Below are 13,192 nucleotides of genomic sequence, written 5' to 3'. Positions count from 1 at the left end.
GACTTGTAGTGTAGAGTGAGGCAATCTCACTAATTTCTTCTACCGAGTGATATTCTCTATATTGGATTGCCAGCAAGCCATCCATAAATTGTATTCAGAAATAACTTCAGCTTAATAATAAAAACCCTCAGTTCTGCTGCACCGGTTTTCCCGCGTTGGGTTTTTCCGGGGACGTTTGTCCAAAAACCACTTTGTCAATTGTGTTGTGTCTTTCTCTATTGTTCAGTTTCTTGTTTTGGCGTATTATTTTTATGGTGTAGGCTGCAGTGTATGTATTTTGATGTTTGTCGTAGGAAACTGCAAATAACTTGTTCATGTAAATCTAACAAGTAGGAGAAATATCATCATTTGCTGCAGTAGGGATTCCGGGTTTAAGGAATTTTCACATGGTATTAAAGAAGTGCAGGTGAAGCAAGAAGAACAGTGCTAGAGAAACCAGTGTTGAGCAGAAAAGGAGATCGAAATAGCTGCAAGAGGCAACAGTTTGAATCCCCAGAGGGGTTTGCACAGTCCAAGCTAGGAGGGCTGAATTTTTGAGGCAGTCTCTCTCTAAGTGAGTCGACAGAGAGGAAGGGCTTCCAGATCGAAATTATGACGTGGCGGAGGCAACAGTGTTGAGCTTCAGCGTGAGGAAGAGCTGGTGGGATGCAATTTTTCTGCAGGCCGTTTTGTTGGTCAGAAAAACGTAAGAAGAGAGAAGAGAAGCACGGGAGGGATTTTTTCCTTAGTAGACTTCCCACCAACAAGTTTGTTTTCTTATTCGCTGTGTTGACCACTACCGGTCAACTACCCCTGCAGTACACCCCCTCTTTTTTTGGCAGAAAGGGGTAGCACCTAAACAACGTGTCCGTGCCAGCCTGCAGTCATCAGCAGCTTGATCATTTTAATTGTAAACCCTGTCTGCATGTATGAATTGTAAATAATCTTAGCAGATATGAGTCGTTTATATAAAATTGCCTAGGTGGACCTAACTTTCTAATGATAATCTACATCCCGGAAGGTTTTTCGTCTCACCGATCTATGATCGGCAGAGTTTTCCTTCAGCCTGACGCCAAAGCCGGGATGCATTTTGTTATTAGAACTTTAGGAGAATCCTAGTGTGTTAATCTGCTAGATTATAGTTGTGTCGCAGAAACTGGGTGATTTATGAGGGTCTATGATAAAGGGGTTTTCCCCCTTAAGATGTAAATTGTAAAAGTCATGATGTAATGTGTCTTGAGGGTTGGAAAATGTTTTAAATCCCCTCATGAGTCCTAAGTCCTAGGTCCTAGGTGATGTTTCCAAAGGCTTAATTCGATGATCCATTTAAGAAAATAAATAAAATAATAAAATAAATAAAAATTAAAAAATTAAAAAAAAATAAAAAATAAAAAATGAAATAATAAAATAATAAAAAATTATAAAATAAAGCAAAAACCCTAAATAATAAAATAATAATATTTTGAGTGAATGCATGCAAAATATTATTTTTAATAATAAGTTAGCAATTTCGACGGATGAGATTAAGAGATGTCTTGATCCTCATCGACGGTCGAGATCGTTTCGACATGGATCACTCGAACTAGCCGTTGGGATCATTTCCTTTAAGTAGGGTGTTAGGGGTCATTTCAGATCATTGGATCTGTGAGTCTAGTGCTGAAGAAGCTCTCTTGTAGTTCATTTTTGTGCAATAAAGAAGACTTTGGAGTTAAAAATCTTGTTGGTGTTACTCTTCTGAAAATGTTGTAAGATTGTTCTATTTGTTCTGCATAATTTTATTTTCAGCCATTAATGATAGCTTAATGAAGATTGATATAGGCACAGGTATCTTGTCTAATCTTTGAGGTTTGAATGATAGTTTAGATCCTGAAATATATTGGCAGATATCTCCATTTGATCGGGGTTTCATTATTGTTTTCTCCTTCTACATTGATGGTTGATTTTAAGCTGTGCAAGAAATCCTTTTTTTCAGATTACCGGGCGTTAGGGGAAGTTCTCGGCTGAACCAGCCAACTCCCGGGTTGTGTTTTCTGAAAGAGCCCAGCCAGTTCTTGATCCCGGGCCTATCATTCGAAATTTTTTTTATGAATACATGCAGGGTTTTCTGAAGCGTTTTACATTAAAATTAAATTTCCGATAATATTTATGTTGTTATTGCTAAATCTAGCATTTCAGGGGCCAAAATCTATAAATTAATCAGGCTGTTCTGGGTTCCAAATTTTGTTTTATACAGTTTTCATTAGGATTTTTTGCAATTACAGGAGCAGGGTCTCTCCAAGGGAAGGTTCTCTCAGCGTTCATTTCTACTGAGGGTGTGATTGCACACAATCGTCAAATGCCAAAACACTGTTGCCTGGTGACCGAACCTGTCAATACGCTGTCTGGAGTCTAAGTTCGCTGAGTCCGCGGATTTAATCAGCATACATTTCAAAAAAAAATTATGCTATACCCTTCAGAAACGCCGTAAGGACATAAACAGGGGTTGGCTGGGTAAAAAGAATCTATCTTTGGTGGCTCTCCGAAAATGAGACATCGAATTTCTTTGTCTAATCGCGGGTATGCCTGCGTGTGAAGCAAACCTTCTGGCGTGGACTTTTTCTGCTCCTGTATTTCGATAAGCAAGTCGATATTTCATAAGCCTATCCTAGATCGTACGCATTACTTGTGGATTTCAGCTAAACGCGCCACCGTCAGCTTCATTGAATTGTGTTTACGCAGCCAGTTATTGAGCCTTGCAGTGTTACGATTCATTCTAGCCGCCGACAGTATCAAAACGCTGTTACAGTAAGAAGATCTGATCTCAAGTCGAATTCATTCTGCATACTTCAGGTAGCATCTTTCACAAGCCTGCGTTTTTCTCGTTTTCAGCTTCATTCTCCCATTACGATCGTATTTCCGCAGTCCTTTTCATTGCTCAGGTCGTTTCCCATCAACTCGTTTTAACGCAATATGCCTGTGGCGTAAGGGATTTTCGATAGGCGTTCGATTTCATTAGGTTATGTTTGTAGCTTTTAGGGTCTGAGTTATTTCCTTTCATTTTTTTTTGTTATTTGAGCGATCTTTAACGTAGGATATTTTTTAGTTCTAGATTTTAATTCGATCTAAGTTTTATTTTTATATATAGTTAAGATTTCATTTAAAATAAAAATAAAAATTAAAAATTAAAAAATAAAAATTAAAAAATAAAAATAAAAAAAATATGTTTATATTTTAGTTTAAGACTTTGTTAAGTTTTATTTTATTTAGATTTTAATTTAGTTTTAATTTTACTTTTTTCTTTTTTTTTTTAATTTGGAAAATTCTCTTTTGCCAGGTCCAGTTATTTTCAGGAAATTATCATGCTGAGATTCAAATTCATCGATGTGGAATGAATGTTTATCTGTACATGAATGATCGTCTTAAAGATTAGCTGCATATAATGATTCATGATTTATAATCGCGTTGATATTTCCTTAATTGCTGGATATCGTTATTGAAGCTCTGGTCATTATAAGAAATCTGTGTATTTATCGAATATCCTGCATCTGTTCTAGTCATTTGATGATAAATGATTGCTACACATGGTTTACATTTTTATTTACTAAGTGATCGTTTAAAATTCAAACCCACAAGGCACTGGTCTTTTAACTTCTAAATCCATTCAGCGCTTTTCATATCGTGTCTCCCAACCAACTGGTCGACAGTTGGTCATCGTCATATCATAGGGTCTACCCCCTTAGCCGCGGGAGACAGGCTTAAACGGAGAGATCGGGGATCAGAGTGACAGCCCCCGGTCTGAGCGTTGTCGTGTCAATCTGCGCGACAACATTTTTTGGCGCCTTTGCCGGGGATACTTTATTCTCGGTGTTTCAACAACTTTGTATCATTCATCATGCATCTTTCTATCATTCGTTTGAGCCGGCAATGCCAACATTTTTTGGCGCCGTTGCCGGGGATCATTTTATTCTCGGCGTTTCAACGACAATCATCCTTCTCATTTGTCATCTTTTTATCTGGCCCGGCAACGCCAACATTTTTTGGCACCGTTGTCGGGGACAGAGTTCTTCTGTTCCTGGAGTTTCATCGACATTCATCTTCTCATCTTTCTCATCTCTCATTTGAGCTGGCAGATTCAACCTTTGGGGTTATCATTTGGATCTTTTATTGCCTTATTTTTCGCCATATCAATAGCTTCTCTTCTGTTCGTTTCTTGTTTGGGTGGCGACTCCATTTCATTTATTTTCCCAGACAAGAAGCCTTCTTCATATCTGTTTGTGGTTCCTTTTTGGATCTTAGAATCAGATTCGTTGTTCAAGTGGCGACTCCACTGCTTTCATCTGTTGACTTTCTTGAGCAGAGGTCTCGTTCTATCATCCATTTAATCCCTTATTATTCATCATGGATTATTCATTTAAACCATGTCGTTTTACTGACCGTCGCCATGATTTTCCGGAGGAGGCCATTTCTAAATTACCTATTTTCTCGGGTGGTGATTCAATCGCTGTTAGAAGGCATCTAGGCTTGTTTACTCGCATAATGATCATATATTGTAGACCCCCTCAGTTTAACCATGAAGATATCAAGATGCATCTTTTTGTCTTTTCTTTAGAGGGTGATGCTTTGAATTGGTTTAACAATTTTCCTAAGGATTCTTTCACTTCTTTACAAGACATTGTCAATGCTTTTAAAGATAGATATGGTTATTCAAACAGCTTGCCTTCTGCCTCTAAAATTGTGCAAAAGAAAGAAAGTAATCCTATTAAAGGTCCAGCTGTTGAAGAAAGATTTCAAGATCAGAATGTGTCATCCACCAGTACTATTGCAGATCAAGTCCATGATAGTGGAAAAGCAGGGACAAGTGACAACGAAAAGGAAGATCAAAAGCAAATTATACAAGAACTAATGATGCTGGTAAAAAATATGGAGATTAATCAAACTAATTACGTCAATGATGTGAGAACTTTATGCACCCACCTGGAAAAACGTAATAGGGAGATGGAGATCATGCAAAATCAGCATACTAAAGAAATTGAAGCCATAAAGACTAATCATGATACAGAAATTAGATTCATGCAAAGCAAGATGTCAGGCTTAGAGGAAAATATGGCGACCATGAAAGCTGATCATGATAGGGAAATTAATTCTATGCAAAACAAGTTATTAACTATGGATGAAGAAATGACTATCATGACGTTCGATCATAATAATCAGTTGGCCACCATGCAAGCAAATCACAAAGAAGAAATAAACTCCATGCAGCATTGCTTGATGGACATAAAGGAAAAGAACGATAAAGTAATAAAAGATATGGAAGAAGACCATGCTAGGCAAATCAGTGCTATAAAGGTTGAACACTCTAGTCACATGGATGCCATTAAAATACAAGTTCAAAAGTTTCAACAATGGTCAAAGGATGAGAGAAACCAGGGGACATCAACAGATCAGGAGCCTTCTCATTTGTCGCAACAAGTTCCATCTTATTATGAGGAGGTCATTGGTTCAATTGAAAGATGGTTAATTGAAGGTGATCCAGATAGACTTAAAAATGATAAAGATCAGATGCAGGATAAAGAAAGACATGTCACGCATATCTTACATACTTCATCTGATAGCTTTGAAACAGAAAGTTACATGTCATCAGTAATACAACCTGCCACAAAGAAAAAGCGCAAGAGAAAGAAAATGAGAAGAAGATTTGATGCATCAGACGGCCGCGAGCAGCTTGATTTTCGGATAGGAAAAAGTCCTACCATATGCAGAATTGGACATGGCACATCCGACAAGCAGCCGACAGATTTGCCTGAAAGCAGGCAAATGCTCAGTATACACTATATTGAACACATCTGATGCCATGGGGCATCCTTTGTATCGTATTTCTAACCCTACTCCTTGTTTTTTCCGCATTTTTATTTCTGTTTTAGGATTAGATTTACTTTTCTAGATAGTTAATAAATGAAGAGCTTTTATCTTTCCTGTGCTTAATGTATATGATGATTTTTGGGATGGACGCTACTTATATTTTATTGTGTGTTGCGTGGATGCAGATTCTGGATTCTCACATTCCTACAGTGCAGCAACGTGTCCCCAAGTAGAGCCAGATGTTGACCACTACCGGTCAACTACCCCTGCAGTACACCCCCTCTTTTTTTGGCAGAAAGGGGTAGCACCTGAACAACGTGTCCGTGCCAGCCTGCAGTCATCAGCAGCTTGATCATTTTAATTGTAAACCCTGTCTGCATTTATGAATTGTAAATAATCTTAGCAGATATGAGTCGTTTATGTAAAATTGCCTAGGTGGACCTAACTTTCTAATGATAATCTACATCCCGGAAGGTTTTTCGTCTCACCGATCTATGATCGGCAGAGTTTTCCTTCAGCCTGACCCCAAAGCCAGGATGCATTTTGTTATTAGAACTTTAGGAGAATCCTAGTGTGTTAATCTGCTAGATTATAGTTGTGTCGCAGAAACTAGGTGATTTATGAGAGTCTATGATAAAGGGGTTTTCCCCCTTAAGATGTAAATTGTAAAAGTCATGATGTAATGTGTCTTGAGGGCAGTGTAACAGGAATCGTGAAAAACTCGGAATAATCGCGATTTTGAGTCTGATCGGCGGCAGAACGAGCCGTTACGAATCTGGGCGTGTCAACTCGCGTTGACCGAGTTTAACTCGTGGTCAACGCGAGTTCGACGCGCGATTTATGCGATTTCGTTCGATTTTATCCGATTTTTACGAGTCCCGCCAAAATTCTAGGGTTGTCGCCTGTTCCCGCGTTTGCATTCCCGCTTCGGTGAATTTTTTAACAGTTTAACGGTGCCGGCATAAAATTGCATTGTTTATATTATATAACATCTGTCATTGCAGCATTCGAACCGCAGCATATCCCTGTCGACAGTCGATTCTCGAACGACGAAGCCTGTCTGTCTAAGACTCTAAGCGCATTCGAAGTTTGGAATCTGGATTCTGGAACGACGAAGCCGCGGCCCGCATTGGAACTTGGAAGCACAGTCCCTGTCGCGTGAAATTGAAACGCAGGTCAGCGTCACAGTTTTTCTCTTCGACAGTTCGACTGTACAGTTCAGCCTTCACCGATAGCTTGCGTCCACTGTACATTTGATATACGTTACGGTTATATCACTTCATTTTTCGGATTTGGTATACGTTATATAAATATTATTATGACTTCATTTTTCAGATTGCCAGATTCCATATCGCATTTGATATACGTTATATGACTGTTAGTAATTTGTCATGGTCAGGATAGAGATGTCTTTTTAATAATCACAACAGTTTGTTCAAATTATTTCCACACAGCGGTTGGTAGTCTATTTGTCATGGGAATGGACTACATTTTTCTTTTTTGGCTAAGATTTTTGTTTTTTATTCTTTTATATATTAACAAGGTCTAGATTGTGCAAAAACTTATGAAACTTGATGCGGTATTAATTACCCCATTAGCTGCTTCAGGCCTTCAGACACAGGCTATCCCATTGACCATTAGAAAAACTGAATTGTAATTATTAACAGGATAGTTCAATAGCAGCTTCTCACTATTACCTACAGGACTTAAGTCTTAGACCGTCCTCAACAGAAAAATGCCCATTGGATTGAGCTACTGAGTCACTGAAGTGGAAGGACAAGTTACAAGTTGTTACAACTTACATTTTTCAGAATATTTAGTATTTAAATTTTACAGTGATAAACTTTACGTTTAATATGTAAGTAGTCTATAAACTTAACTTTTAGTTAGAATATGTAAGGGACTGGTTTAGAAACTTTAGTATATTTCAGAACATTTGTATTAAAGTTTATAATAACAGTCGACTCTTAAGAGATCCCCCTAGGCCAGTATTATTTTTTTCAGATACGAATTAGTAAATTACTTTAAAATTTTTAAACTTTAAACTTTTAAAGCTGGCTGGAGAAGGGGTACCAATAACCTTGCACTTGCAGAGATGATGGTTTTAGGGACCCTATTAAAACTTGAAGTTGATATGCATAAAATGATTCAAGCAGCCTCAGTTATTCAGTGATTCATTGTTGGTTATTAAACGAGAAAATGAAATTCACAATGTTGGTCTGGACTCTGCACTGTATTCATAATTTCATAACACTGTAACAGTAAGTTAGTAACTGTGCCTCAAGGACTGAGCCCTCCAACAAATCTGAGCCACAATTCTGTTCCTAGGTGACTGTTCCAAGTAGCACCTGCCACCAAGTCTGAGCTTGAAGCAGCTACAGATATGAGTGTTTTGTCCATCTGTCTTGACTCTTCATTTACTTTTTTAAATTTCTAGCATATTTTAAATTTTTGGATGATTTTTAAATTTGATTTTTTCTTGTCTTTCACAGGACTCATCTTAACAGAAGCCACAAATTAAACACAAGTTCAAAGCAACAACAATGCCGAGAGAGAAGGACTTTGCTTGGGCTTATTGTGACAGGATTCCCGGAGACCCCAGGGTCCTTTGTAAATTTTGCAAAACAAAATGCAGTGGAGGTATTTATAGATTCAAGTTCCACCTTGCAAAAATACCTGGCCATGATATAGGTATTTGCACCAAGGTTGACGAGAATGTCCAACACCAAGCAGCCTTGGCCCTTGAAATGTTAGAGCAGCATAATGCCAAGAAAGCAAAGCAAACTGCTGAAATAGGAAATGTTGGAGTTGATACTTTTTCTGTCACTAGCCCCATGTCACCTCAATCTGTTGAATCCTCAATGCCGTTCCCAAGTTTTCCACACATGCCTCAAAGCCATGCCAGTCCTTCAACTCCTTCCTTGAACACTGGAGGTGGAAACATAAACGCCTTTTTTGCTCCCCGCACAAAACCCGGTTCCCAACCTACCTTGGATGGCACTGGTTGGAAAAAAAATATCCATATTCAGGCAAGGAAGGCCATTGCTAACTTTTGGTTCTATTCTGACATACCTTTCCACTGTGCCAGAAGTCCTTATTGGCAAGCTATGATTGATGCAATTGCTAATGCAGGTCCAGGGTTCAAAGCCCCTACATCAGAGAGCCTTAGGACAGATATGTTGTTAGAGAGTGTTGAAGATGTCATGCTTCTGCTAGCTGAGTTTCGTTCATCATGGGTAGAAACAGGGTGCACCATCATGAGTGATGGATGGACAGATCAGAGGAATAGAACTTTAATAAATTTCCTTGTATCTTGTCCCGCAGGCACAATGTTTCTCAAGTCAGTGGATGCTTCAGATAAGGTTAAGAGTGCCCAACTTATCTGTGAAATGATGGAGGAAGTTGTTCAAAAAGTGGGAGAAGAAAATGTTGTACAAATTGTCACCGATAATGCAGCGAATTATATGGCTGCTGGTAGACTTTTTGAGATGAGGCACCCCACTATTTTTTGGACCTCTTGTGCTGCCCATTGCATAGATTTAATGCTTGAGGACATTGGTAAGCTTCATTGGATACATGAGGTTGTGGAGAAGGCAAAATCCATAACCAAATACCTATACAACCACACTATTGTCCTAAACACTATGAGAATATACACTGAAGGTAAAGAAATTGTTCGACCTGCAGTGACTAGATTTGCAACAAATTTCATATCTTTGCAATCTGTGGTTGAGCAAAAGATAAATCTGAAGAGGATGTTCTTGGGACCTGAGTGGATGGGATCTAAACATTCCAAGACCCCTGAAGGCATCGAAATTGTTGCACTTGTGTTTAATGATGGCTTCTGGAAAGATGCTGAAGAGATTATTGCTGTGACGGAGTCCCTTGTTAGAGTTCTCAGGTACTTTTAGTCTTTTAACTTTTTCATTTTTTAAATTTCATTTCAAGCTTCTTTTTATTTACAATGTTTCATATTTCTTTAAATTTGAATGCTTGAACTTTCAGGATGGTTGATGGTGACAAACCCGCTATGGGTTACATTTATGAGGCGATGGATCTCGCAAAGGAGGCCATCAAAAGAAGATATGGGGATGATGAGACAAAGTATATGCCCCTTTGGGACATTATAGATGCACGTTGGGATAGGCAATTGCATTCCCCCTTACATGCTGCTGGGTACTTCTTAAACCCACAATATTTTTATGATAAGAGCAAATTTAATGAGGATGGGGAGGTTGGCAGAGGACTTATGACATGCTTGGAAAGGTGCTTCCCTGATCCAGAACAACAAAATCGTGTCTTTTCCCAACTACAAGATTACAGGACACCATCTAAATTGTTTGCCTATACCAGTGCTATAAGACAAAAGTCAAAGATGTTGCCAGGTACCCAGCTTGAAGGCTTCATCAATTCATTAAATTTGTTTAAACTTTATTTTGTATGTTAAATGTTTTATTAAATTTTATTTTCTTTTTAAGTTTTTACTATTTACTAATTTGGTACTTCTAGTCTTCTACTCACAAACCCTTACCACTTGCTAGGTCTTTGGTGGCAAAACTTTGGTAGTGATACGCCAGATTTGAAGAGATTTGCCATTCGAATCTTAAACCAAGCATGCAGTGCTTCAGGTTGTGAACGCAACTGGAGCATGTTTGAGAAAATACATTCTAAGAAGCGCAACCGATTGACACAAAAGCGCTTGAATGACCTTGTATTTGTCCATTACAATCTACGACTTCGCAACAAACAAATACAAGGTGAGATTCGAGAGCTTGAATTTGAAGGTTTCATAATCTAGTTCGTACTTTAAAAGTTTAAACTTTAAAGTTCAAACTTCAAAGTGAAATTTTAATTCACATTTCAATGTCTCATGATAATGACAGGTATTGATCATTCACCAATTGACCTTGAAGAGTTAGATTTGCAAGCTACAAATGCGGCAGAATGGGTTCAATTAGATGAGCCTCCTCTTTTCAGCCTTCATGACTTGGAGAACTTTGAGAGTCAAGCAAGCGAAGGAGCGGGAGGAATTGCTTCTAGTTCTCACTCTTAAGAGTCTTAGACTCTTAGTTGCTGATTTTTTTCTGATTAGTATGCAGTTTTTTACTTTTTTGTAAACTTTTAGAAGCATATGCTTCTAAGGACTCAAAACTCAGTGCTTTGGATCATGTGTGGACTCATAACATATATGAGATACTTATTTATTCATGATATTTTGGACATCTATTGATATTATGCATTGTTTGGACATACCTTTACCCAATATTAATGAAAAATGGTTTTTTAATTCAATATATGTGTATATTTTTATTTAATGAATTTGCCGATTTTTTCCCGATTTTTTCCCGATCCGATTAAAACTCTTCGCTCTTTTGCCTCGCCGATTTATTGCCGATTCCGAGTCTGGTAACATTGCTTGAGGGTTCGAAAATGTTTTAAATCCCCTCATGAGTCCTAAGTCCTAGGTCCTAGGTGATGTTTCCAAAGGCTTAGTTCGATGATCCATTTAAGAAAATAAATAAAATAATAAAATAAATAAAAATTAAAAAAAATTATCAAATGAAATAAATAAAAAATAATAAAAAATTATAAAATAAAGCAAAAACCCTAAATAATAAAATAATAATATTTTGAGTGAATGCATGCAAAATATTATTTTTAATAATAAGTTAGCAATTTCTACGGATGAGATTAAGAGATGTCTTGATCCTCATCGACGGTCGAGATCGTTTCGACATGGATCACTCGAACTAGCCGTTGGGATCATTTCCTTTAAGTAGGGTGTTAGGGTTCATTTCAGATCATTGGATCTGTGAATCTGGTGCTGAAGAAGCTCTCTTGTAGTTCATTTTTGTGCAATAAAAAAGACTTTGGGGTTAAAAATCTTGCTGGTGTTACTCTTCTGAAAATGCTGTAAAATTGTTCTATTTGTTCTGCATAATTTTATTTTCAGCCATTAATGATAGCTTAATGAAGATTGATCTAGGCACAGGTATCTTGTCTAATCTTTGAGGTTTGAATGATAGTTTAGATCTGAAATATATTGGCAGATATCTCCATTTGATCAGGGTTTCACTATTGTTTTCTCCTTCTACATTGATGGTTGATTTTAAGCTGTGCAGGAAATCCTTTTTTTCAGATTCCGGGCGTTAGGGAAAGTTCTCGGCTGAACCAGCCAACTCCCGGGTTGTGTTTTCTGAAAGAGCCCAGCCAGTTCTTGATCCCGGGCCTATCATTCGAAATATTTTTTATGAATGCATGCAGGGTTTTCTGAAGCGTTTTACATTAAAATTAAATTTCCGATAATATTTCTGTTGTTATTGCTAAATCTGGCATTTCAGGGGCCAAAATCTGTAAATTAATCAGGCTGTTCTGGGTTCCAAATTTTGTTTTATACAGTTTTCATTAGGATTTTTTGCAATTACAGGAGCAGGGTCTCTCCAGGGGAAGGTTCTCTCAGCGTTCATTTCTACTGAGGGCGTGATTGCACACAATCGTCAAATGCCAAAACACTGTTGCCTGGTGACCGAACCTGTCAATACGCTGTCTGGCGTCTAAGTTCGCTGAGTCCGCGGATTTAATCAGCATACATTTCAAAAAAAAATTATGCTATACCCTTCAGAAACGCCGTAAGGACATAAACAGGGGTTGGCTAGGTAAAAAGAATCTATCTTTGGTGGCTCTCCGAAAATGAGACATCGAATTTCTTTGTCTAATCGCGGGTATGCCTGCGTGTGAAGCAAACCTTCCGGCGTGGACTTTTTCTGCTCCTGTATTTCGATAAGCAAGTCGATATTTCATAAGCCTATCCTAGATCGTACGCATTACTTGTGGATTTCAGCTAAACGCGCCACTGTCAGCTTCATTGAATTGTGTTTACGCAGCCAGTTATTGAGCCTTGCAGTGTTACAATTCATTCTAGCCGCCGACAGTATCAAAAAGCTGTTACAGTAAGAAGATCTGATCTCAAGTCGAATTCATTCTGCATACTTCAGGTAGCATCTTTCACAAGCCTGCGTTTTTCTCGTTTTCAGCTTCATTCTCCCATTACGATCGTATTTCCGCAGTCCTTTTCATTGCTCAGGTCGTTTCCCATCAACTCGTTTTAACGCAATATGCCTGTGGCGTAAGGGATTTTCGATAGGCGTTCGATTTCATTAGGTTATGTTTGTAGCTTTTAGGGTCTGAGTTATTTCCTTTCATTTTTTTTTGTTATTTGAGCGATCTTTAACGTAGGATATTTTTTAGTTCTAGATTTTAATTCGATCTAAGATTTATTTTTATATATAGTTAAGATTTCATTTAAAAAAGAAAAAAAAATGTTTATATTTTAGTTTAGGACTTTGTTAAGTTTTATTTTATTTAGATTTTAATT

The 13,192-nt window shown here is 37.8% G+C and overlaps 2 protein-coding genes across 2 annotated transcripts in view; one reads left to right on the top strand and one right to left on the bottom strand.

Moving 5' to 3' along the window:
* The window catches only part of LOC149145345 (uncharacterized protein At5g02240-like), a 153,983-nt gene that overhangs the window by 117,005 nt on the left and 23,786 nt on the right, over positions 1-13,192 (bottom strand). The window lies entirely within an intron of this gene.
* On the top strand, positions 9,210-10,264 carry LOC149145346 (uncharacterized). The gene is made up of 2 exons (XM_089448652.1): positions 9,210-9,718; positions 9,823-10,264. Exons 1-2 carry the CDS (start codon positions 9,210-9,212, stop codon positions 10,262-10,264), a joined length of 951 nt encoding a protein of 316 aa, XP_089304778.1.

The sequence above is a fragment of the Pinus tabuliformis genome, chromosome X (genome assembly GCF_031772625.1).
Source record: "Pinus tabuliformis cultivar Carrire ecotype Pingquan chromosome X, CPIR1, whole genome shotgun sequence".
NCBI lineage: Eukaryota > Viridiplantae > Streptophyta > Pinopsida > Pinales > Pinaceae > Pinus > Pinus tabuliformis.
The sequence above is the reverse complement of the archived record's forward strand: the minus strand, read 5'-3'. Positions and strand labels throughout refer to the sequence as shown.